This window comes from Lissotriton vulgaris, chromosome 12 (assembly GCF_964263255.1).
Source record: "Lissotriton vulgaris chromosome 12, aLisVul1.2, whole genome shotgun sequence".
NCBI lineage: Eukaryota > Metazoa > Chordata > Amphibia > Caudata > Salamandridae > Lissotriton > Lissotriton vulgaris.
Window position 1 is genome coordinate 588,846,007 of NC_141700.1, and position 23,749 is coordinate 588,869,755.

A 23,749-nucleotide genomic window follows, 5' to 3' on the forward strand; every position below is an offset into this window, starting at 1 on the left:
CTTACAGAGTGCCCAGGACTCTTCCCCCTGCTCTGTGAGCAGAGCAGCCCCACCCTGCAAAGCCACTGCAGCAGGAAAAAATAAAACGATAATAACATGGAGTTAAAACCATTTTATGTTTCCTTTATTTACACTGCTGCAAAGCAGTGGGACGACGCTCCTCCTCCTTAGCGGAGGTGCAGTCACTGGGACCACTTATTCCCTCTTCACTGAGGAGAAACAGATCCTTTTCCACCAGCCTTTGTTACCTCCTCTCACATCCAATCTATCGACATTGGTGTACTGCCATCCACAGTCATTTTCCAATCAAGGATTCTATTGCTCCTAGCCATTCAACTAAAATACCATAATTTTATGTCACTTAAATGTGCTGACTTTAAATAAACTTCTTCTACTTACATGGGTTGTGAAAATTTACTTTCTCCGTATTTAGTTTTGACACCTCATTTTACTGTCTAACCAATTTCTCGGTGCTTAATATACATCTCTTGCACTGTGTGTCTTATCATAATAAGTCTTATAGACTTTTTGCATCTTCTTTAACCCCTTCGCTGCAGCGGCTATTCCGCCGCAGCGCTAAGGGGGAGGCGGGGCCACGCCGCGCTCCCGTGCTCGTGACGGAACCGCTCCGCCACGGCCCGTGGGTGAGCTGTGCTTGTGACAGAACGGTTCCATCACGGCCCGCCCGCCTAATAGAACGCTCAGCGCAGGCGCGGAATTCGCACCGCGCAGGCGCGGCGAGCTGGTTGTGACGGAACCGTTCCGTCACCAGCATAGCCCACCCGACGGGCGTGATGGAACGGTTCTGTCACGAGCATGGGAGGGGTTAAATTAGATTGCACCACAGCAGGAGACCATTTATTGCATACCTTCATATTGTTCCAAGCTAGATTATCCTTGGTAAAGGGTTCCCTCCCTCTAAGAATCCTGACCGGTCTGTAACCTGTGCCTGTAGATGTTATTCTAAATGCCCAAATGGTGCTGTGTAACTCCTTCACTCAGCCTTTTTCCAGCATTAATGGATGCCTGAACACTACCCATCACAACCCTGTTAAAGATTTCGACAACACCATTCCCTGCTGGGTGGTAAACAGGGTTTCTTCACAATAATGCTATTTCATCTAAAAAAAAACCTTTTATATCTTCTTGAAACAAATCGTGGTGCCTGAGAGCAAACTGATGTAGAACCGGTTAGTCTAATACCCCTGGCTCCACAGACTGAAATACACAGAACAGGTGTTAGCAATTGGCCTTCGGGAGGGCAGTGGAACTGCCTCTGGCAGCAGAAAGGCTGAAAAGGGGCCAATTATGAGAAACTGGCAGGGATTATTCACCTGGGAAGGGAGAAAAAGAACCGACAGCAGCACAAAGAGCTGCCTTACCAGCTTTGCCTTTTGAAGTTAAGCTTCAAAATGGGGATCCCAAGAATTGAACCCATTCATTCACAGAGCCACCCAAGACTTTTTAGTGTATACCGCATATTTAAAACCAGTTCCAGCAGTGGGAGAAGGGATGAGATGTTAGAGGGATGTGTCTGAAAGAGATCCCCAGGGTCCTGTGAAGGAAAGATGTTTAGGGGCATCTTGAATGAGAGACTTGGATAAGTGTTGCAGTATGTTGGGAAAGGAAGTGCTAAAAAAGGTGGTGATTCTTCAATAGGGAAGTTACTAGGATTCTGTGTAGGAAATTCTCCAATCACTGGTTAGAACTCAGAATAAGAATGCACCTCACCACCACTTCCTCACAATACTTCTGGTCTTGCAAGAACAGTATGAAGGGGAAAGAAGATGTTGCCTGACTGCTGGAATCAGATGACTGAAGGACTCTTGACTCCTGCTGGCACCCAAGGACCGCAACTGTTCTACAAGAGTCAAGTGACATGCCTCCTAATGCTGCTACAAGACATCTAAAAGCAGAAAGGCCCTGTGTTTTCAAGACTAGCCAGCTGACCACTCGAGGCCTGACCCTCAGAGTTCCCTGGCTGGAGACAACTCTGGTGCCTAAAAGATCGCTTTGAAACTTTGGGAGCTGTAGGAGAGACAAGACATGACTTTCCTTGTAGCAAGAACTTTGTGAGATTTCGTTTTTTCTTTTTTACCTTGCAAGAAAGTACTCAGTTAACTACAAGGAGGGTGAACCCTCAACGAGCAAGACTTCCAGGTTCATCCTGCTTGGAGCTTTTTCCACAGAGAATGAGGCTTCTGGAGGACTTCATGGTGAAGGTGCCTGGCCTTGTGGAGCCCTGCCACAAATGCCAAACTGCATGATTTTGAGAACCAGAAAAGTAATTATGTCCAAAGGTAGAACTTGAGACTGGGGTGAGGCAGCATAGTTACCCCAACATTGAGTTGCCGCTACAATTCCAGAACCCTACACTGTCCTGCTGAGAGTGCCAAAATTAAAATCTTTAGATGGACCTCCATTATGACATACTGAACTTCAAGGTACCCTTACTGACTTCAGCATCTTCACTGGAGGATTTTGAGAACCAAGTCCCAAGGTAAACAGTTTCCTGGTAAAGCCCAGAGATGGATTTGGAGTTGCAGCACTGTGATTTCTTATAAATAAATTGTAAATTGATACTTGTATAGCGCACTACTCACCCGCAAGGGTCTCAAGGCGCTTGTACGAATACCGCTGTGGAACCCATCCTGGCTTTCCCTGTGAGGTGTCCACTCCTGGGCACCCCCAAGGTGGAGGCCAGGCATCCTTAGCGTTGTGGGGGCCGTTGTGGAGATTAAGCAAGCTATTGCCCAGAGTTGCAGAGTGGGACTCCATGATTGGAATAGGCACCGAGGCGAGAATTATCAGGTCCGTGGAATTTTGAGCCCAAGACCCGCCGAGGCGGGGAATTGAACCCTGGTCCCGGGCCAGACCATTGCATCAGGGTCTGCCGTTCTAACCATTGAGCCACACTTCTCCACTTGGCAGCTTCTCTATTAAAACGTTAAAAAGCAAGTCTTTTTGCTTATTAAATTTGCCTACATTTTGGTCTGGGAACTTTATTCTCTTGTGTTTTTCGTTTAAGGACTGTCTGGTACAACTACAACCAAGCACCAGTTCCACTGGCGAATTTCTTGCTGCTTGAGCCATTGCTCCCGGGAACTGAGCATTTATTCTCATGCAAATGTTTTATAACCCACTTTCTGGCATGGCTCTCTGCCTCCCTCCGGCTTACCTGTCACAGTAGGTTGCCTCTCCCTAATCTGTGTAATGGCTTCATGGATTCGGAATGGGCTTACATGGGTACTCAAAGTGTTTTAGTATTTCGTCTGTGAGCCACTGGAGTGGTAGTAAAGCCTGCATTAGAACTGCTGGACGTTTCCGGGGAGTACCCAAATGGTAATTTTGACCACGTTTGGGTAAGTGGAGGTTGGTGTGAGGGTTAAAGTTTGCCTTTTGGCATTCTCCTTTAGGCGTTTTCACCAGTTCCTCACTGGCTGGGTTTGGCTGGGGGCTTAGTGCTGGTAATATTGGCCATGGATGCCTGCTCTGTTTATATGGTGACCAGTACAGGCAATAATGATGTTAGCACAGAATGTATTGTCCCAAAGGAGCCACAGTATGTAGTGTGTTTTTCATGAATTCTTGGCAGTTACTGTTGGTAAATAAAAGTGACAATGGCATTTTCGCCCACTTGCTCTGCCCTCACAGATCAGTTATTCATCACTCCTCTTCATATTTGCCAGAAAGACCAGGCTCCTTGTGTGACTAATGCACATGATGACAGAAATGGGAAAGAGTTGGTGGCAGATTTATCATTTGACTAAAAGGACACTTTCTGGAACATCTAGCATCCTCAAAGCAGGAGATGTTCGGCTTGCAGCAGGCTACAGACGGCATGACGCTTCATTAAACTTCTGGAGTCCCCACACATAAGACATCAAATCGCCTGCTAGTCTCCACACCACCCCTATTGCCCCCCCCAAGAAGCCTAGGAGAGAGGGACGGTCTGAAAAAGATGGGGACAGCAGCAGCCTATGCAAGAAGGTAAGAGCAGTGGGGCGGGGTGGGGGATTAGAGGGGAAATTCATTATTTGTTTATTTACCATCGTGTTCGTCTGTCGAAATCCCCCACCGCTCTTACCTGCACGGGCCGCTGCTGGATGGAGAGAGAGGTAAGAGAAGGAAAAGGTTTCGTCACAGTGGTTGATGATGGGGGAAGTGCTGTGTGCTACCTACTGCCTTTTGTTTCAGGCTTCACCGTAACAGTGTGCCACTCCCGTCCACAATGGAAAAGGTCTCGACACAGAAAGAAGACATTGGGACAATGGCTTTCGCTGCTGATGAGCCTGAGAACGATTATAGAAAATGCCTCCCATTGTAAGATGGCAACCAATTTACAAAAAAATAACTCAGTAGGTCTTCTCCCTCTTTTTTACCCAATAGGCACCTCACAGCACATGCACGGCAATGGAAGCACTTCTTTTGCAAGTCAAGAACAGGTCATGCATCCAGCTTTCTCCTGTCCTATTTTTCGTTTCTCGTAATAATACTCCAGTAGTTTTCTGCTATTGGAAATAGAGCCCCACTATGTCAAATGGTAAGAATTTATTTGCAAAAGGCCCCTCTTGTTGCTGCTCTATCCATAAGTTTAAGTATATCTATAGTACAAGCAGCTGATAGCTTCATGGACGCCTAATAAATTCACTCAGATGCACTGAGATGGAAGTCTGGGAATGCCATCATTTCTCTTGCAATATGTTTTTTTTTCAGATTTTAAAATCTATAAGTAATGAAATGACAGAATTAATAGTCTGGAAATGTATACATTAAACCTCCATGGATGCGTCATGTTTGCTGGTATAGAACGTAAGTTCTTTGTTCTTCATGAGAATTCTCCTTGGTTTGAAATCATGATCTTAAGTAACGTAACTTCCGGGAATTCACAAACTTTTACAAGGTCCATTTCCACTCTACACATTGTCGCAGACCTACTACTGTAATCGAAGGACGAAATCTGTTTATAGGATACGAAGTGCAGGGTTCGTCCCACCCAAATAGGCGGAGATGCCAGGGACGGGGTTATTAAAGTGCGACTGTACCCAATGCGAATGTACACATGCACAAACTCCGTTTTTAAATCACAAACATTTACCAAGTCTACTACTGTGAACCTGTCACAGCTTAAAAATTGTAATTCTGGCAACCTTTGTGGATTTCCAAGCTAGCACAATCTGTACTCTGTGTAAAGAAGGAAACCTAGGAAGGGAATGTTCAACTTTTTTCATGAACATGCCTCTCTGTCTTTTTTAAAGCAATATGAATATATTTTAAGTCTCCAAGTGCAAAAACCATTGATTACAAGGAAGTCCTGCAAAAGTACTAAGACATTGATGTCAATGGCATAGAGGATAAATACAGTCATGTCAGTACAATTGTAAGTCGTATGGAAGAGATTGAGCTAGCCTTGATATAAAACGCATGGTCATTAAAAAAAAGTCTGAGGTTAGCACAGCTGAGCAAGTCACGTGATATTTTAAAGGAAAAACAAATCCTTTTACAGGCTCATTCTGCAGTGAAGTGGAATCTTGGGGCCAAAAGTCCAATGTGATAAAACACTGGTATGCGCGTGGCTGCACCAGCCAAGCTTTCAGAAGCTTCAGTTAACAAAGGGCTCAAACCTGCGATCGAGGGCAGGTGCAGCACTGGGCACTCTTCAAACGTGCCTTGTCTGCAGGTGTACAAGAAACAGATCTGCAAGCATTGGTTACCAGCTCAGCCACGGCTTAAAATGCGTTTGTGTCGGAGTTAGAGGTCTGTATAACGTTGATACATCCCATGCGCTTCGGTCTTAGGCTCAGCCGCATTACACAACCGCAGGCTTTACAAACACACTCACAATTGGGGCGAAGGATGTGTGTAGCACACACAGAGTACGGAATGCGTGAAAGCAAGGCAACAGAGACTGACATTTTTGATTTGATATTGAGCGACACTGCGACTTCTTGATCTTAGTGCCGCGTTCGACTTCTTGATCTTAGTGCCGCGTTCGACACTGTTAACCATGCCACATTATTACATCGTTTAAAGGGCATGGGGGTGTCAGGCGCGGCCCTGAGTTGGCTGACCTTCTTGGAGGAACGTTTTTTTCAGGTGTTTGAGGGCGAGGTGGCATCATCTAAGCATCCGCTTAGCTGTGGGGTTCCGCAGGGCTCCTCCTTGAGCCCCACACTTTTTAATGTCTATATGCAGCCTCTAGAGAAGATAGTCCTCCCTTTTGGTGTGCGGATCGTCACCTACGCAGACGATACCCAACTTGTGGTCTCTTTGGACCACAAGGAGGGTTCGTCTAACACCCTGGGCCCTTGTCTGGAGGCTGTCGCTGAGTGGATGCAACTCTCCCACCTCAAACTCAACGGGGAGAAGACGGAGATCATGCTACTAGGTAACCCTTCCCCGACCTCCCTGGCGTCTGGCTGGCCTTCATGTCTCGGTGTTCCCCCTCCTCCGAAAGACCAGATAAAGAGCCTAGGAATCTGGCTTGATAGTGCGCTGGATTTCTCAGTCCAAGCTACCAAAACTGCCTCCACATGTGTGGGGCTAATGAAAATGCTCCGCAAAGTGCTCCCTCTACTTCCATTCCAGGCGAGAAGGGTCATGGTACAGGCCCTGATACTCTCCCGCCTGGACTATGGAAATGTTCTATATCTAGGAGCCCCGGCAACAGTGACAAAAAGACTCCAAGTCACCCAAAACTGTGCCGCCCGACTGTTGTTCAACATCCCGCGCTGTCAATCAGCAAGGAATGCCTTAAGAGAACTCCATTGGCTCCCAGTGGCTGCCAGAACACAGTTTAAGGCCATGTGCATTTTGCACAAATCCTTCCATCGAAATGGTCCGGCAATCCTGTACCCCCTGGTGTCACCATATTTTCCATCCAGAGCCCTTCGCTCGGCTTCACTGCATCTGGCAACCATGTCTAAAATCAAGAAAGCCCGCTGGGGTGGCCGCTCTTTCACTCACGCAGCGGCAAAGCAATGGAATTCCCTGCCTTTAACTCTCAGACAAAATAACAATCTAATGTCATTTAGGAGAAACCTAAAAACTCACCTGTATTCAAAAGCGTACTAAACTTACCCAGCAGCTCGACACAGTATTCAGTCTAAAGCGCTGCGAGGCATCCGGGTGGTTATGCGCTATATAAGTGTAATTTTTCATTTCATTTCATTTCACTGCGACAGCAATCAAAGCGGCGAATCATAGATTTAACATCTCGCGTGTTTCCTCTTAATCCCATGTGGCATCAAGTCAAGGCATTACTGCAGATATAGGTCTGTCTAGCTAGGATTTTGAGAGATGATTTGTATGCAGTGAATTAAAAAAAAATAGAATATATGTTCATGTTTGTGTGACTGAAAAACACGATAACATTTAGTGATTTATTTTACATGTCAGAGAAATAGGGAAGATATTCAAATTAAGCTTTACAGACATGTTGGTATCCCTTTGAGTGTAATTCCTTCCTGGGCAATACTTAAAACTCGAAATATACTGAGGAGCTATTACAGTTTACTAAAATCATATAATTCCACTGAACATTTTGCTGAGGTCACAAACCACCAGAGTGGGACGGGTATGTCCAGGCGTGGGTCCCGTGCTCACCATGCCACTGGAGTAAAGCTATCCTGGCTGATGAGTGCTGAAAGCCTGAAACCTGTCCTAGGATGCTTGTTTCCAGCCCAGGGAGGACCTGGCCTGGCAGTTCGGGCTGGACTGTTCCCATTGGCCGCAGGGTCAAGACTGATTTGCATATGGCTGGGTCCAAACTGGAATGGCATGGTAAGCAAAAAAAAATGATTGATTTAGGCTCAGATCTCTGTACTGGGGCGAATGCATAACAGTGTTCTGCATTCTATCCATCAATTGTTCTTTTTGCAGAGGTAAAAAATGACAGTCGAAGGTACTAAAGTAGAGGTGTCGCAGTGGAGGGAGGAGGGGGTTTGGACCGTGGTTCAGTTGGGTAGTGAAGTAGAGGTGACACTTTAGGGCGAAGGAGCTTAGGTAATAAAGTAGAGGGTTCTGTGGAGTGCGGAGAATGCTTAAACTGTGGTTCAGTAAGGTAATAAAGTAGAGATGTCACGGTAAGGCAGAGGGGGTTCAGACCATGGTTCTGTTACGTAATAACGTAGAGGTGTCGCAGTGGAGGGCGGAAGGGGTTTGGACCGTGGTTCAGTTGGGTAGTAAAGTAAAGGGGGTCAGTAGAGGGCAGAGGGGCATTGGACTGTGGAACAGTTAGGTTATAGAGTAGAGGTGTCAGGGAAGGGCGGAGGGGTTTGGTAATAAAGTAGAGGTGTCAGGGGGTGGGGTGTTGGCAATATAGTAGGTGTGTCACAGGAAGGCAGAGGGGATTTAGACTATGGTTCAGTAAGGTAATAAAGTAAAGGTGTCAGTGGAGGGCAGAGGGGGTTTGGACCGTGGTTCAGTTGGAAAATAAAGTAGAGGTGTAAAGGGAGGGTGGAGAGTGTTTGGACAGTGATTCGATTAGGTAATAAAGTAAATGGGACAGTGGAGGGAAGAGATGGTTCAGTTCGGTGATGAAGTAGAGGTGTCCGTGGAGGGCAGAGGTGGTTTGGATTGTGGATCAGTTTGGTCATGAAGTAGAGGTGCCAGTGGCGCGCAGAGGTGGTTTGCACCGTGGTTCATTTCGGTCATGAAGTAGAGGTGTCCATGGAGGGTAGAGGTGGTTTGAACTGTGGTACACTTCCGTCATGAAGTAGAGGTGTCCATGGAGGGTAGAGGTGGTTTGAACCGTGGTACACTTCCGTCATGAAGTAATGCTGTCAATGGTGTCAGTGGAGGGCAGAGGTAGTTTGGACCGTTGTTCAGTTTGGTAATGAAGTAAGGTGTCCGTGGAGGGTAGAGGTGGTTTGAACCGTGGCACTTGTGTCATGAAGTAGAGGTGTCCGTGGAGGGCAGAGGTGGTTTGGACCGTGGTTCAGTTCGGTCATGAAGTAGAGGTGTCCGTGGAGGGCAGAGGTGGTTTGGACCGTGGTTCAGTTCGGTCATGAAGTAGAGGTGTCCGTGGAGGGCAGAGGTGGTTTGGACCGTGATTCAGTCCGGTCATTAAGTAGAGGCATCCGTGGAGGGCAGAGGTGGTTTGGACCGTGGTTAGGTGCGGTCATGAAGTAGAGGTGTCCGTGGAGGGCAGAGGTGGTTTGGACCGTGGTTCGGTCATGAAGTAGAGGTGTCTGTGGAGGGCAGAGGTGGTTTGGACCGTAGTTCGGTCATGAAGTAGAGGTGTCCGTGGAGTGTAGAGGTGGTTTGGACGGTGGTTCAGTTCGGTCATGAAGTAGAGGTGTCCATGGAGGGCAGAGGTAGTTTGGAACATGGTTCAGTTCGGTCATGAAGTAGAGGTGTCATGAAGGGCAGAGGTGGTCTGGACGGTGGTTCAGTTCGGGGATGAAGTAGAGGTGTCAGTGGAGGGCAGAGGTAGTTTGGACCGTTGTTCAGTTTGGTAATGAAGTAAGGTGTCCGTGGAGGGTAGAGGTGGTTTGAACCGTGGCACTTGTGTCATGAAGTAGAGGTGTCCGTGGAGGGCAGAGGTGGTTTGGAACATGGTTCAGTTCGGTCATGAAGTAGAGGTGTCATGAATGGCAGAGGTGGTCTGGACGGTGGTTCAGTTCAGGGATGAAGTAGAGGTGTCAGTGGAGGGCAGAGGTAGTTTGGACCGTTGTTCAGCTCGGTCATGAAGTAAGGTGTCAGTGGAGGGCAGATGTGGTTTGGAACGTGGTTCAGTTAGGCTCTGATCTTGCTCACAAATTTTCCTGATGCAGTTATTGCTGTGATAATCTTTCCAGACTAAGAATTTGTGAGAAAACACATCCTTATTAGAATCCTTGATAAAGTACTTTCGTATGTAGCATAATCCATTTTCCTGCAGAATTGCCAACACATTCCTATCTGCCCTCTTTTCAGGAAGCTATAGTGATGGATTTTCGTACTTTTTGGCTCTGTTCTCTTGACCTGGCCTCTGTGGTGCAGTGGACTAATGTCACCTGTACGGAATGTGCCTTTATGGGGAACCTATGCTTCTTCCAGGAGTGGTGCCCTGGAACACCTGCAGCTGGCATAGGACTGGAACCCCTTGGTGAGGCAAATTGCAATGTTTTTTGGATCTACTAAGATTCCTTGGAGAAACTTCTAAATGGGAATCCATGGGAAGTTATATTATGTGTTAAAACATAAACCTTACCCAAGATAACTATATACTAATCTTCAAGGCCACAAACAAGCAGGATTTAGCATCACAGAGGAAGTCATGTTGTTTCTGTTTTGTGATCAAGAACCACGCGTAAAAAAACGGTCTCAATATTTGCCTAACATTTCAGAAATAATTTAACAGAGAGGGAAAAAGGGTCGAAAGAGGTATTATAACAATTAAGAAATTAATTTAATGTCGTTTTTACAAACAAAATTGGGCAGTCTAAAGAAACTGATCAGGGGAGGTTTATGTCTCAATCGGGGGAATAATTTAAAATTATCTCACAATCTAGCAATGAGAACACCCTTCTTGCAAGATCCACCTTAAGGGTAATAGTCTGCCTAAGAAAACACTATGAATGAAGGGACACAGAAGGAACAGATGAATACGATATAATGTGAAACACTCTTCCTGTGTTCTCCTTACTCTACAATTGTATATTTAATATGGTTAATATTGATATATTTTACTTTATTTTTCAAGCAATGTCTGATGACCAAATGTGTTAACAAAAACTACACCAAAATGAAACTGATCCGGTACCCAAGACGCCCATTTTGTCCCCATTATTCTATTCATATCACCAAATTCCTCTGAAATCTACAGGAATATATGTCAGATACATTTTATTCCCAGTAAACGTATAAATATGTTTGCTTTGACAGCTAATTAATACATTCTATTTATCAATTCAGCTTAGATGATTGTCACATTTCACTGATACACGAGAAAGGCGAATGACACATCAAATTACTGTTTGTGGTTTAAATGAGAGACTGAACCGTGAGTCGGTGTTGTGTGTGTGCTGCGTGTATGTTTATGTGGGGTCTTTAGTACATACAGTTTGTGAGCTGGTACATCTTTGCGTTGCTGCGTAGCCAACTGATTGCAAGATGCGCAGATTCCTTCATGACATCACCAAGTTGTCCTGTTAGCGTTAGCTGGCCCTCTCCGTCCATACGACTGGCTTCCACAAACATGATCTCCCCTCCTAAAGGCGTCCAAGCTAATCCTATTGCCACTCCAGGTTGATTCAAACGTTGAGATACCTGCAACATATTAACAAAAATATGAGACAACTATATTGTGTGCAGATTGCTCGATTAAGAAAAACGATACTTACTATTGTCATTGAACAAATTCACATTCAAATATTTAAAACACTCCTATAATAGGGACGCCAATGATATGTGCCAGCAAAATGGCTCCGCAAACCATTCATATCTAGTATAATCTAATTTTCATGAGCAAGGCCAGGCCAGCTTTTTGCTTTTCAGGACAATAATAGTGAGTAAAACGTCCACTTGAACTACTGCAAAAGCCTTCATAGGCTTCTCCCATGAAATCACTCAATTAAAACTCCAAAGAAACCACAACTGCAACTTGTTTCTTGTTTGGTTTGAAGCAACATGATCATACCATACAAACACAGACATCCTTTTATTGGCTTCAAGTAAAAAAACTTTTTAAAACTTTTGTCTTGTGCACAAGGTACTCCATGGGCCTTGACAAAAGTTCCTTGCCAAGCTGTTTCTCCAATACCAGTTCGAGAGGAGGAGGAACGAGGGGTGCAGTTCGGGGGCGACCCTTTCCTTAAATGGCTATTTTGTAAAGGAAACTGTCATTTACCCAAAAGTGGGCACTACACCCTTATGCCCAAAGAAGAAGACGTGGTTAAGTATATGATGGGTAGACATTTTCGGCAATATTTAATTACAGTAAAATAATAAGTGGAGATACATTCATGATGTAAGGTGAGATTATTTTATGCATATTCCATATTTCCCTGACGGTTGATTAGCCAGCCAACACGTGTTTCACCCCTTACGTTGCGCACAGGCCTGGGTCTTGTTCAAGTTGTGTTACAATAGCAAGAACTCTTCCTGTACTCTTGATCCAACTTTTACTATAGCTCTTAAAGTCAGGGGGGACAAACCGGTCAATGAATATTGCAAATTCAGGAGACCCTTAAAGACCCACTTTCGAACCATAGCTTTAGGAGAGCCCATTTAGCTTCATAACTGAACCTCGGTCACCATTTTGATCCCACTATCTTGGCTCCTCGGACACCCATGACCGAGCTGCCAGCACAAGCAAAGGTTATTCAAACTAAAGTATTTGACCGCATTTATGGTCCTATTCAGATGAGTATATCCACCAGAAAAAACACACAAGTTACTTACTTGTACACTGTAGTTCCCTATCCAGTATTGGTGTACTTGATAGATTCACTTGCTTATATCATCCCGGAGTCGAGCTTTAAGTCTCATGGCAATTGTAGAAATAATTAAAATGCTAAATTTAGTTTTGTAAAAGCTTAAACATGCCACATTCATAGCCTTCTTACATCCTTTGAAAAGAACCAAACTTCAGCCAACAAAGCAACAGCTCAGAGACCACCAATCCCCTCAGGCTGCACTGTAAAAATTGGGTTATTAGTTACAGGGCAGGTTGACTATCCACCTTAAGCAACAAACAAATCCTGTCAAGGTGAACTTTTAAAGTCACTATAATAACCTGAGCTCAACCCATGGTAGCTATGTCACAGATCAGATAGGCTTAGCTTTGGGGTAATGTGTAAAGTATTTATGCAGTATTAAAACAGCAAAAGTCACAACACAACAAAATACAAATCCCAAACCAATTAAAAAAATAGATTACATTTTAATAAATAAAATGACAACAAATGCAATAAGTGGTACCGGCTACATGAATTCTCAAAGTTTTAAATAAAAATAGCACCAAAAACTATTACACGCCAACGGCATACAACTGGTAGCGGTAGCTAGATGCAATTTCTGGCTGACTGCGTTGGACCGCCGCGGGTCGAATACAGAGACTAGGTTCGACCCGTTTGGAAGAGTTACCCTGGCACTTGGTCTCAAAAATGGAAGTCCAAAATCTTTAGTGGGACAAGGCAGCAGGCTGTAGCCAAGGAGCTCTTCAAGAGGTCAAACAGCAGTCACTCTAAGTTTTGGTGAACTTGCTGGTTTTTGGCTAGAAAGCTTTGAGCGGGATGGAATTGTATGCCTAGGAAATGTACCTCACAGGTTGAATACTTTTTGAGTCAAGATGTCTATGTTCCAACTAGAGTCACTTTTTTAGAGCTCGGATTCCTCCAGCGGGGCAAAGCTGCAGGCTGTAGAAAGAGGAAGTGGTTTAAGGATCCAGGTAGAGTCTCAGCGAAGTAACTGTAACTTGGATTTACTGCTGCACAGAAAATCCAAGGGGGAGAAAGCTGAATCTTCAACCCAGTGGCAATGCACCTTGGTTGGATTGACTGGGCAAGTTTGTCCCATTCCTTCTGAGGATTTTGGAGCCATTACGTTTCTAAGTCCCAGGTTTTTAAGGGTTGTAGAAGAAGTCCACTGAGGTCCAGCACAGGGTTTTAGGACCCCAGGGACACCAATTGGGAGCCATGATTCGCTACAGCAGAGGCCAACAGTAGGGTTCAGGGCAGGCCAAGTTGAAAGTGGTCAGTTGTAAATCTTCAGGCAAGGTATCTTGGAGCTTGTTCTGTCCCTGTATCTTAAACAGGTCAGTGTTATGATCCTTAATAGTCCGCACTTCTTTGTCCTGGGTGCACAAGAGAGCTTCTCAGGTCCAGGAGTGTTCTGAGGAGTAGAATGGGGATGCCACATTTATGCTTGGCACCAGCTTGTGGGTGACGCCAACTCCTCGCCCCCTTCTAACAAATGAGGTAAGAGTTCCCAGCAGTTACCCAACTCACTGTCGCAGCATTTCCTTTGGGCCCTACTGCAACAAATCTCACAGTGCCACTCTCTGCCTGAATCCAAGATGGTGAAACCCACTCCCCTTGTGCAGAAATTGCGTTCACACCCAGAAGATATGACCAAGGAATTGAGAAAATCCTTCTCTGGAGTCACTTCAACCCAACTCTGAGGACAGCACCCTACCAATGGGGATTAGTGTCTGCTTGACTGTGGAAACATGAAGGGGCTTTGTAGATGTCACCTGACATCTGCATGTTACAGGAAGGCACTTTGAAGTTTTCAAGTTCCTGGGGACGGCCCAAATGGTTATCTTGCCAGAGGAACAAAAACACCTTCTAACACCCAGGAGGTTGCTTCAGTTCTAGGAGCAGTTTTCACCCCTCATTCTGGGCTTGAGCACGTAGCGGCCTGAAGCTGGATTCTAGTGCAATTAGCTGTCAGAGGCTTTAGGAAAGTAAAAGGCAACTTTCTGAAAGTACCTTCCCTATAATATTTATTAAAAATCTGACTTCACTAGTGAATTGGACTGTAAAGAAATATTACAAAGAGTCCAAGAACTACATTTTTAGTTGTAATATCACATTGAAGATATCATTATTACATTTAATAGTGCATCCCAGTGTTTCTCTATGGAACAGCCATCCTTGCTAGAGTGAATATAGCTTCTGGGTGCTAGCCATTGCAAGGAGTTTAACATTATATTTCCACATTCTACTTTTAAATATCATGCAGCCTGCCTTATGGGATATAAGGCATACTTAGGGGCGATTTATTATTGATTACAAGGACGGTTTAGACCAATTAAAAGGGTCCATTATGACGGGTCCAACTGCCGTTTAAAAACGGTTCCAGTCAGGCTATATTGTTAGGCCTGAAAGTGTGTTTACACAGAACTACAGTGTATGGCACAATAGGTGCTGCAGTCAACTTGGCATTTAACAACTTACCGGCCCGGAGTACTCCTTATACCATATAGTAAGGACTTGAAGGTAAGTTATATATATACACCAATCAGGGTTAAGCTAATTCAACCAAGTGAAAAGAGAGGCAGCACAGGCATTGTACTGCTGTTAGCAGGTGTAAAGTGCACAGAGTTCGACAGTCGGCAAAAACAGATAGAGCAAAAATATAGGGATAAACCACATAAAAGATGGTATTTTTCTACAGACATTAAACCTCAGATTTATCAGCACAAGTGTCAGAGTAATGTATTTTAGATGTGAGCTGACTAGAGGAGGATAGGGGGTCACATGTGAGTTGATGAAAGTTACCATTACTGCAGAAATACAGTGTACTAGAAACTTATTTTTATACTGTACTGGATCTTTCAAAAACCCACATGCTTAAAACATAATAGTAAGAAGTAGTCTAAATAACAAGTTACCTTCGGTAACGCATTATCTGTTAGAGACAATATCTAGCTGCATATTCCTTAACTTTGAATTTCCCAGGCGTCAGGCAGGATCCGGAAATCTTTGCTCGAGCAATACTCTTTGTGCACCCCGTGGGTTGCTCCACTTGGCTGCGTGTGACGTCGTCGTCATTTGTTATGGCGTCGGGGTAACCTATATAGGTGCCATCCAGGTGCGTGGACATCAGTACTTTTCGTTTTATCCACACCAGAAGTGCAGAGCCATGAGGTAACTTGAGTAAACGTGTGTAAACTAGGGCCCTGAAAAAGGGAGTAACCCTAGCCCTAACAGAATCAGTCCGCAAAGCGTAGAGGCATGGGTGGGCCTGTAAGGAATCTGCAGCTAGATATTGTCTCTACCAGATAATGTGTTACTGAAGTTAAGTAACTTGTTCATCTGATAGAGACTCCTAGCTGAAGATTTCTTACCTTGAAATTAGATACCCAAGCCATGCTCTCTTGGCAGAGGGTTGCGGACCAAATCCTCACACTGGGAAGTCCTGCAGGACAGAACAAGCAACATTCCTATCCCTGCAGACCTGACTGCCCATGCAGTAGTGCTTGGCAAACATAGGCAAAGATGCCCACGTTGCTGCCTGACAGATGTCAATGACTGGGACAACCCAAGCCAAGGCCATAGTCGCAGCCTTTCCCCGGGTGGAATGGGCAATCAATCCCTGAAGGGGCTGCTTCTTAGCCAGGGCATAGCAGGTCTTAATGCAGACAATGACCCAGCGAGAGACGGTCCTTCTTTGCACTGCCCAACCCTTCTTAGCTCTCAAGTTCCCCACAAAGAGTTGGTCCTCCAGTCTGAACTCTTGTGCGGTCAAGGTAGAACAACAATGCTCTTTTTGGGTCCAGAGGGTGGAGACACCCATCTTCCTGAGAGGGATACGGGGGAGAAAAGAAGGTGAGCAGCGTGATAGACTGACCCAGATGGAATGGGGTCACCACCTTCGGCAAAAACTAACCATGGGTGCAAAGCACCACTTTGACTGGAAAAGACATCATGCAGGGAAGCGTACAAGATGGCGCCTGCATCTCACTTAACCTCCGGGCAGATGCTATAGCCCAGGGGTCTCCAACCTTTTGTGTAGTGTGAGCTACTTCTGGTCAGTGAAATTCGTTGTGAGCTACTAAAACCCCAAGCAACTCGCGCATTTTTCGAGCAACCTCCCCCGCCCAGTTTTATTGGCGTTAAGCCTATTTTTTCAGAGCCCATGGGCCCAATACTGTGGCTTCAACACATAAACACTTAAAGAAACAACTTTTTTTCCCTTTTTACCTGTGCACTGCCTTCTGCAGCACAGTGAGACAAAAAGCTAAAGCACAAGCCACAACAGTGACACAACAAAAGCACAAGCCGTGCAAGCGGAGGCTGATGCTTGTCGGAATGGGACAGAAAATTAAAAGCAGGGGCCTGTGCTTGATCTCATGGTCACAGGTTTAAATCCCAGCAGGTCCACTCATCCTTTCATCCATTTGAGGTCGATATAATCATGAATAGCCTTGAGTTGGGTAACAATAAACATCTGTTATTCAGCCCCAGGACACCTTCGGGTAATCGTGTGCTTTGCAACTAGACCTGTTATGTTATTAAATATAGGTCAGGCAAATGAAATAGCTGAAGAAAAAGTGGCCCATGTTTGCAAAATAAGTAAAACTTAGACATGTTGTAGGACGGTGTTTTTCAAGGTATGGAAGACTACTTGGCTATTTGTGCTTGCAGCAGGCAATGTTTGGTACTATCAGAAAAATTTACAATAAAAAGCAGCCCACCAGCCAATAAAATTGGCCAAAAACCCACAGACAAGCATTGGCACAGACTACCAACCAATAAAATTGTCACACAAACAGACCACAAAACAACCATACATAACATCCTGAGTGGCCACACGACACCATGAAACAGTCAAGGCCTCACTGTGGAGAGGCCAGAGCTGCCTGTGTCCCTGAAGAGCACACAGAGGCCAGTGAAAAGGCACATTGTGGTCCAGCCCACCTCTGGTTCAGTCAGCACAGGCTCAGAATGGACCAGCTTGAGAGGTGCTTCCGGTGCCCTTTTCCTGCCCCATGCCCATGCTATGGTCCCCTGCCCCCGGTTTCTGCTCTCTGTCCTCCCCTGCTCTCACTCCGTGCTTCCGGTACCCCCTGTCTGTCCGGTTCTGTGCCACAGGACCCTGCCTCTTTCCCACTCCCTACTCACGGCTAAGGTCCCTGCACTGCCCTGCTCACCGCTGTCCTCTATCACTGCACTCCCCCTGTCCCTTGTTCTGCCCAACATGTCTGCCTTTCTGCCTCTGCTCCCTGTCCCAACCCCTGCACTCTGTACTGGCTCCCGGACACGCTCTCTGTTACTGCACCTTGCCCATGCTCCCTGCCCCATCTCTAACCCTACACTGCCCTTGCTCCTGTCCTGAGCTCTGTTCACCGTCTCTGGCTCTACCTCACTCTTTCCTTGCCCCCCTCTCTCCCGGTCTATGTCCTAAGTCTGTCTGTGACATCTCAGCAATCTTCTCGTCGAACCCTCTGTCTCTCTCCATCCCCATTGTCTCCCCAGCCACTCTCTCTCTCCTCCTACCCCTACTGTCTCCCCCAGGTCCCCTCTCTGTCCTGCCTCTCATGGTATCTCTGCACCTCCACTATCTCTCCCGAGCCCCTCTCTTGTCTGCCCCTCACTGTCTCTCTCCGCCCCAACTGTCTCTCCCCAGCCCCTCTCTCTCTTGCTCCTCGCAGTCTCTTTCAGTACAGCTGCCCCTCTCTCTCTCACACTCTCTTTCCAGCACCCCAGTCTCTCCCTAGCACGCCTGTCTCCTCCTGCCCCTGTCTGTCCTGCCCCTCACCGTGTCTCTCCAGCGGCCCCTCTCTGTCTCTCTCTGGAAAGGGAGACTAACGCCAAAGATGCCAGGTCTAACCTATTTAATCAGAAAAAGAGATTGATTCCTGCTGCGGTGCGGGTGACCTCACCTCCTGCTGCCGAGCTGTGGGGGCTGCTAGGGGTATTTGCGGCAAATCATTGGAGCTTGCAGCAGCGCGGCCTGCTTGCACCATGCTCAGCTGTCAGAAGACCTGCAGGTAAAATCAAGCACCTCCTGCGCCCCCTCCCCCACGGCACAGAGAGCCGAGCCCCCCGGTAATCTTTCTCTTGAGCTCCTCCAGGGTCCCAGGCTGCTGAAGGAAAGGCTGAGGGGATATCACTGGGCGGCGCAGACAAAGAAAAGAGATCTGCGGGGCATTTTAGGCTGCGCCCCCGGGTGGGTCTCTGTGTACCCTCAGAACTCAGCCTGCCTGCGGGAGCGGCGTGGACTAGGAGCGGGTTCCCTGTGGCAGAGTGAGGCAAAGTGGGTTGGGGCCGCGGAGGGGGGCTTAGTAGTTGCGCCCGTACAGCAGGATGGGAGTTATAATCAATGGCACCGCTCGCACAGGCGAGTTGAGTTGAGAGCCCACGCCCAACACTTCTAATCGTCTCCGGGTCTCACCATGCTGGCACGAGCAGTGTAGGACCCCGCCCCAGCTGCACGTCCCGGGCCTTGGGCCCGTTGGGGGCTGCTGTAGTAGGCATCTGGGAGCGGGGTCCAACTACGAGGGGTCCTTCCTCCTCTCAGCCGGAGGGTAGACAGTCTCTGAGAGGCTCAGCCCTGCACTGACCGCGAGATATCTTCGCGGCTGCCGGGATTTACTTGGGGGGGGGGGGTATGCTTGCAAAAGCCCGCGCCGCGGCCCATAGTTGGGGAGGGGGGGAAACAATGCCGGTGGAGCACTGGGGGCTGCCCAGGGTCTCTGGGCCTCCGGGTTTGTGCCAAAGCGGCTACCTGTGCCTCTAGGTCTGATGCATCGCGTCGGGAGGTAGATTTTTCGGCGGTGAGTCCCTGCCCTTAGGGCATTTTCCCTCGTCTTATTGCTTCGGCCCTCGCTCACTATTCCACTGCTCCTCCCTCTCGCGAGACTGCATGCAGCAAAGGAACGTCATCCTCTTCGGCCCGCCCCACCACATCTAAGCGCAAGCCAATTGGAGCAGCTGCGTTGGGTGAGGGCGGGCAACAGACACGGAAATAAACAGCCTAAACAGCCCAAAATAAAACTAATGGGCTAATAAATTGAGCAGCACTCGGCGAGCTACACACAGGGTCTCGGCGAGCTACCGGTAGCTCGCGATCGACCTGTTGGAGACACCTGCTATAGCCACTAGAAAGGCAATCTTTATCGTAAGCAGCCAAGAGGGACAACTGTGCAGAGGCTCGAAAGGCGCCCACATAAGAAACGTGAGGACTAAATTAAGGTCCCACTGCGGCATAACAAAGGGCGAGGGGGGAAACAAGTGATCCAGCCCCTTCAAAAACCTATTTACAATTGGAGACCTAAAGAGATAGGGTTGGTGTGGCAGCCGCCAAAAAATGCGGATAGAGCAGAAAGATACCCTTAAGAGTACCCAAAGCAGTGTCCGGATGGGTAAGGTTAAAATTAATAGAAGAACAGTGGAAAGAGAAACAAAAAGAGCGTCAATAGACCTTTCTGTACAGTATAATACAGACTTCTGCTAACGGCAGGTGCATTCCGTCCTAGCGGAGGGCCGTCTGGCCACCAATATAATGCTGCATACTTCAGGAGGCCTCTCGACAAAGGGCCCACGACCCCACCCGCTTTGCTTGTTGTAGTACCACACAGTGGTGGTGTTGTCTGTGAACACCTGCACTAAAGTAAGAAACACCTTCAATGCCAACTGAATCGCCTGAAACTCCAACAAATTGATGTGGAGCCCCAACCTCACTGGAGGCCAGTGTCCCCTCAACCCCGCCACTCCCAGATGGCTGCTCCATACCAGAAGTGATGCATCTGTCACAACTGTGCGATCTGGTTGGGGAAGGGAGAGGGGTCTGCCATTGAGCGGTTCGTTAACTACCACTGCAGTTCTCTCGCAGTTCTTTAGGAAATCTGTACCACGTTGGTGAGATTTCCCCGATGCTGCGAACACTGGAACTTCAGGTCCCACTGCAGAGCCTACATATGTCACCTGGCAGTCTTTACCAACAGGATTCAGGAGGACATCAGGTTCAAAAACATCAGAGTCAGTCTCACCGAAATTCAGGATTCAGGCTGAAACATCGAAATCATAACCTGAATATCCTGGACTCGCTGCTCGGGAGGATAGATCCAAAACTGCACTGTATCCAGAACAGCTCTGATGAAAGGAAGCACCTGAAAACGAGTAAGGTGTGACTTTGGCACGTTTATAGAGAACCCCAGCGAATGCAGGAGGTTTGCCGTATTCTGAAGGTGGCAGACAACAGCCTGGGGTGAAGACACTTTCAACAGCCAGTCGTAGAGGTACGGGAAGACTGACACCCCTAACCTGCGCAGATACACTGCAACCACCACCATCACCTTGGTGAACACCCAAGGGACAATGGTAAGGCCAAACGGGAGCACTGTTAACTGAAAGTGCTTGTGGCCTACTTTGAACCACAGGTAACGCCTGTGGCCCGGCAGGATGGGGATGTGAAAATACGCATCTTGCAGATCCAGCGCTACCATCCAGTCTTCTTGATCCAGGGCAGACAAAACCTGAGCTAAAGCAAGCATCTTGAACTTCTCCTTCCTGAGAAAGAAATTGACGGTCTGATGATTTATAAATGGGCTGCAACCCTTTATTCTTTTTCAGAATCAGAAAGTAGCGGGAATAACAGCCACTGCCTACTTCTGAATCCAGGGCCCTCTCTATAGCTCCCTTGGCCAGGAGAGCTGTAAATTCCTCTTGGAGCCATTTTAAATGAACCTTCGCCAGCCAACGGTCTCAAAGGCACGACTGGCGCCGTCCCGGATTCAGGATTGTATCCTAGAGGCCCCACTGGCGCCATGGGGGACCTCTAGGATCCAATGCGGAATCCGGGACGGCGCCAGTTGTGCCATTGAGACCGTCCCGGATGTCGGACCTAAAGTCGGTGCCTTCGGGGCTGCTGGTGCCCATCGCAGGCTCCAACCCCATTCTTATCCCTGACGATACAGAGCTGTAAGATCGTCGCTCGACGCAGATTCAGACATCAATAGAACCCAGGGGTTCTCTGTCGCCTGAACAAGTTGATGATGTTTTAGGCACAGGATAGGATTGGGAGGGGTCTATGGACCCTTTAGAACACCAGGATGTTTCTGCAGAGGAGATGGACCGGAATGGGATCTTGGGGAGGCCAGTGGACTGGACACTTCCCCAGATACTGGCATGCTCTCTCCACCAACTGTGGCTATGGAGGAGGGGGCATCTTATGCCATGGTGGTCAAAAGCGCAACCAAGGTACTCGGACTGGAGTTGCCCTCTATGCAGGTCAGGACTAATCTCCTGACCAAAGTGCTTCGCCCTGGGGCTTCCACCTCTGAACCCCTTTTGCCCATCAATAAGGCTCTTACAGATGTCCTTCTAGGCACATGGTCCAAGCCTAGCACAGGGGCTTCTGTGAATAGGGCAATTGCATGCCCCCATCACCCAGCTCCAGGCTATCCAAAGTTCCTCTGCCAACACCCCAACCTTTAAAGCTTGTTGGTGCAGGGTTCTACACCCAGGACGCGTTCCTTTGCACTCCTCTGGATAGGGAATTCAAGAGGCTGATATCACCTGGGAAAAAGATATTTTCTTCCTCCAGCCTGGCATTGCGGTCAGTGAATACCACATGCTTATCGGCCTGTTGGAGGCGTGGCTAGCAGCCGATGAAGACGGTCGCAGCCTAACGAGGCTCCCGACCCTCTGCCCATAATCCGCCGTTCATCCTGTTCCAGACCCGGGATCCCCGTGGAAATCGGGTCGATCCCGGAGATAACGCCCAGGTCTGCCCCGGTTGGGGTGGTGAGCCGCCACAGAGGACGCAGCAGGGCGAGGAGCACCTGAGACACCCGAGCGCAAGATGGCGGCGTACTGACTTGCGGCCGCCGGAGTGCAGCACCGGGTCCACCCCTGAGGTCTTGCTGATCGGGAGAGGGGAGAAGCGAAGCGCCGGACTGCCGGGGAGAAGCTGAGGCAGCCCAGTGTACCGGCGGGCCCTGAGGTCAGTGCGAGGTCCGGTCGCGGGTGGTGCCCTGACGAGGCTCCGCCCCCGCCGCGAGGCGATCAATCTGGGCCCCGGCTTTGAGGCCCGCGACCCCAGTGAGTGCTGCCCGGTCCCGGGCCCTGGCGGAGCGCCCATAAACGGCCGATACACGGCAGGCCTTGTCCCTGGGAGGCTTTACAAGGGGCCCGGACATAGAAGCTGCCCTGGTGCAGCCCACTCCCGCCCGGGAGGACTACTCTGAGACCCGGCTTCAGGGCCAGTGATCCGGATGGGCGGCTGACTATCCCTGGACCCGACTGAGCAGTGGTGCTGCCTTTGTGAAGGGCCCGGAGGAGCGTTGGGCCCGGCCGCAGCACCGTCGCACTAGACCTGTGTCACGGAGCGGAGAGCCAAGGCCGGGGGAGGGCGGTGCGCCCGCAGCGGATTCCCGTGCTCTACGCTTTATACCCCGGTTTCGGGGCCTGGTTGTTCTCTCCTCGGGGTGGAGGCAGCTCCGGCCCACCGACGCAGCTGCACAGTGAGGAGAGCCTGAGGGGGAGCAGAGTGGGGGGGAGTGGAGACGGAGCCTGCCTCACGGACCCCAGCGCAGACCCCCCAGCACCTGGCTCTCGGAGAGACAGAAGGACCCTGAGTGTCCCCAGGGCAGGGTCCCCACTCCTAGTGCCCGATTCGAACCCCACAAAACTGTTCCGAAGGGTCGGTGCACCGCTGGACGACCGGCTCGCGACAGAGCCACCGTGAGGCCAGTGGCCTGCCTATCACAGGGGTCATCGCCGCCACCCGACCGGCCTTGGGGGCCCGGACCCGCACTGACGGTGCAAGATGGGGAAACCTAGGGGGCCCAAAGGGGATGGGAGCCCGGCCACGGAAACACCGGAAGACTCCTCACAACCTCCCACGGAGCTACAACTGATGCAGGACAGGATACTGGACGCCATTGCTGCCACGAAGGAGGCACTGCATCACGATATTGGACAGGTGGCGACGGGGCTGGGGCTTCTGCGAGCGGACCACGCGAAACTGTCGGACAGGGTCAAGGATGCGGAAGCCACCCTGAAGGATGTCGTGCCGGCACATAAATCAATGGAGGGACGGCTCACGGACGCGATGGAGCGGATACAAGCCCTGGAGAGGAGAGCAGAGGATGCTGAAAACCGCAGTCGGCGGAACAACGTGCGCCTGGTGGGTCTTCCAGAAAAAAAAGAGGGCACGGACATGGTGGGCTACCTGACCGAATGGCTAAAGACTGTGGTTGCCCCGGAGGGCCTGTCTCCCTTCTTCACCCTGGAGCGGGCGCACCGCGTGCCTTCCCGGCCCCCGCGTCTGGGTCTACCACCACGCCCAGTGGTCATCAAACTGCTCCACT

The 23,749-nt window shown here is 48.7% G+C and overlaps 1 protein-coding gene across 1 annotated transcript in view; it reads right to left on the minus strand.

Annotated features, from left to right (window-relative positions):
* The window catches only part of LONP2 (lon peptidase 2, peroxisomal), an 805,754-nt gene that overhangs the window by 59,966 nt on the left and 722,039 nt on the right, over positions 1-23,749 (minus strand). Inside the window, exon 13 of the mRNA XM_086945449.1 lies at positions 11,046-11,253. Coding sequence (XP_086801575.1) covers positions 11,046-11,253 — 208 coding nt within the window. The remainder of the gene's footprint in view (positions 1-11,045; positions 11,254-23,749) is intronic.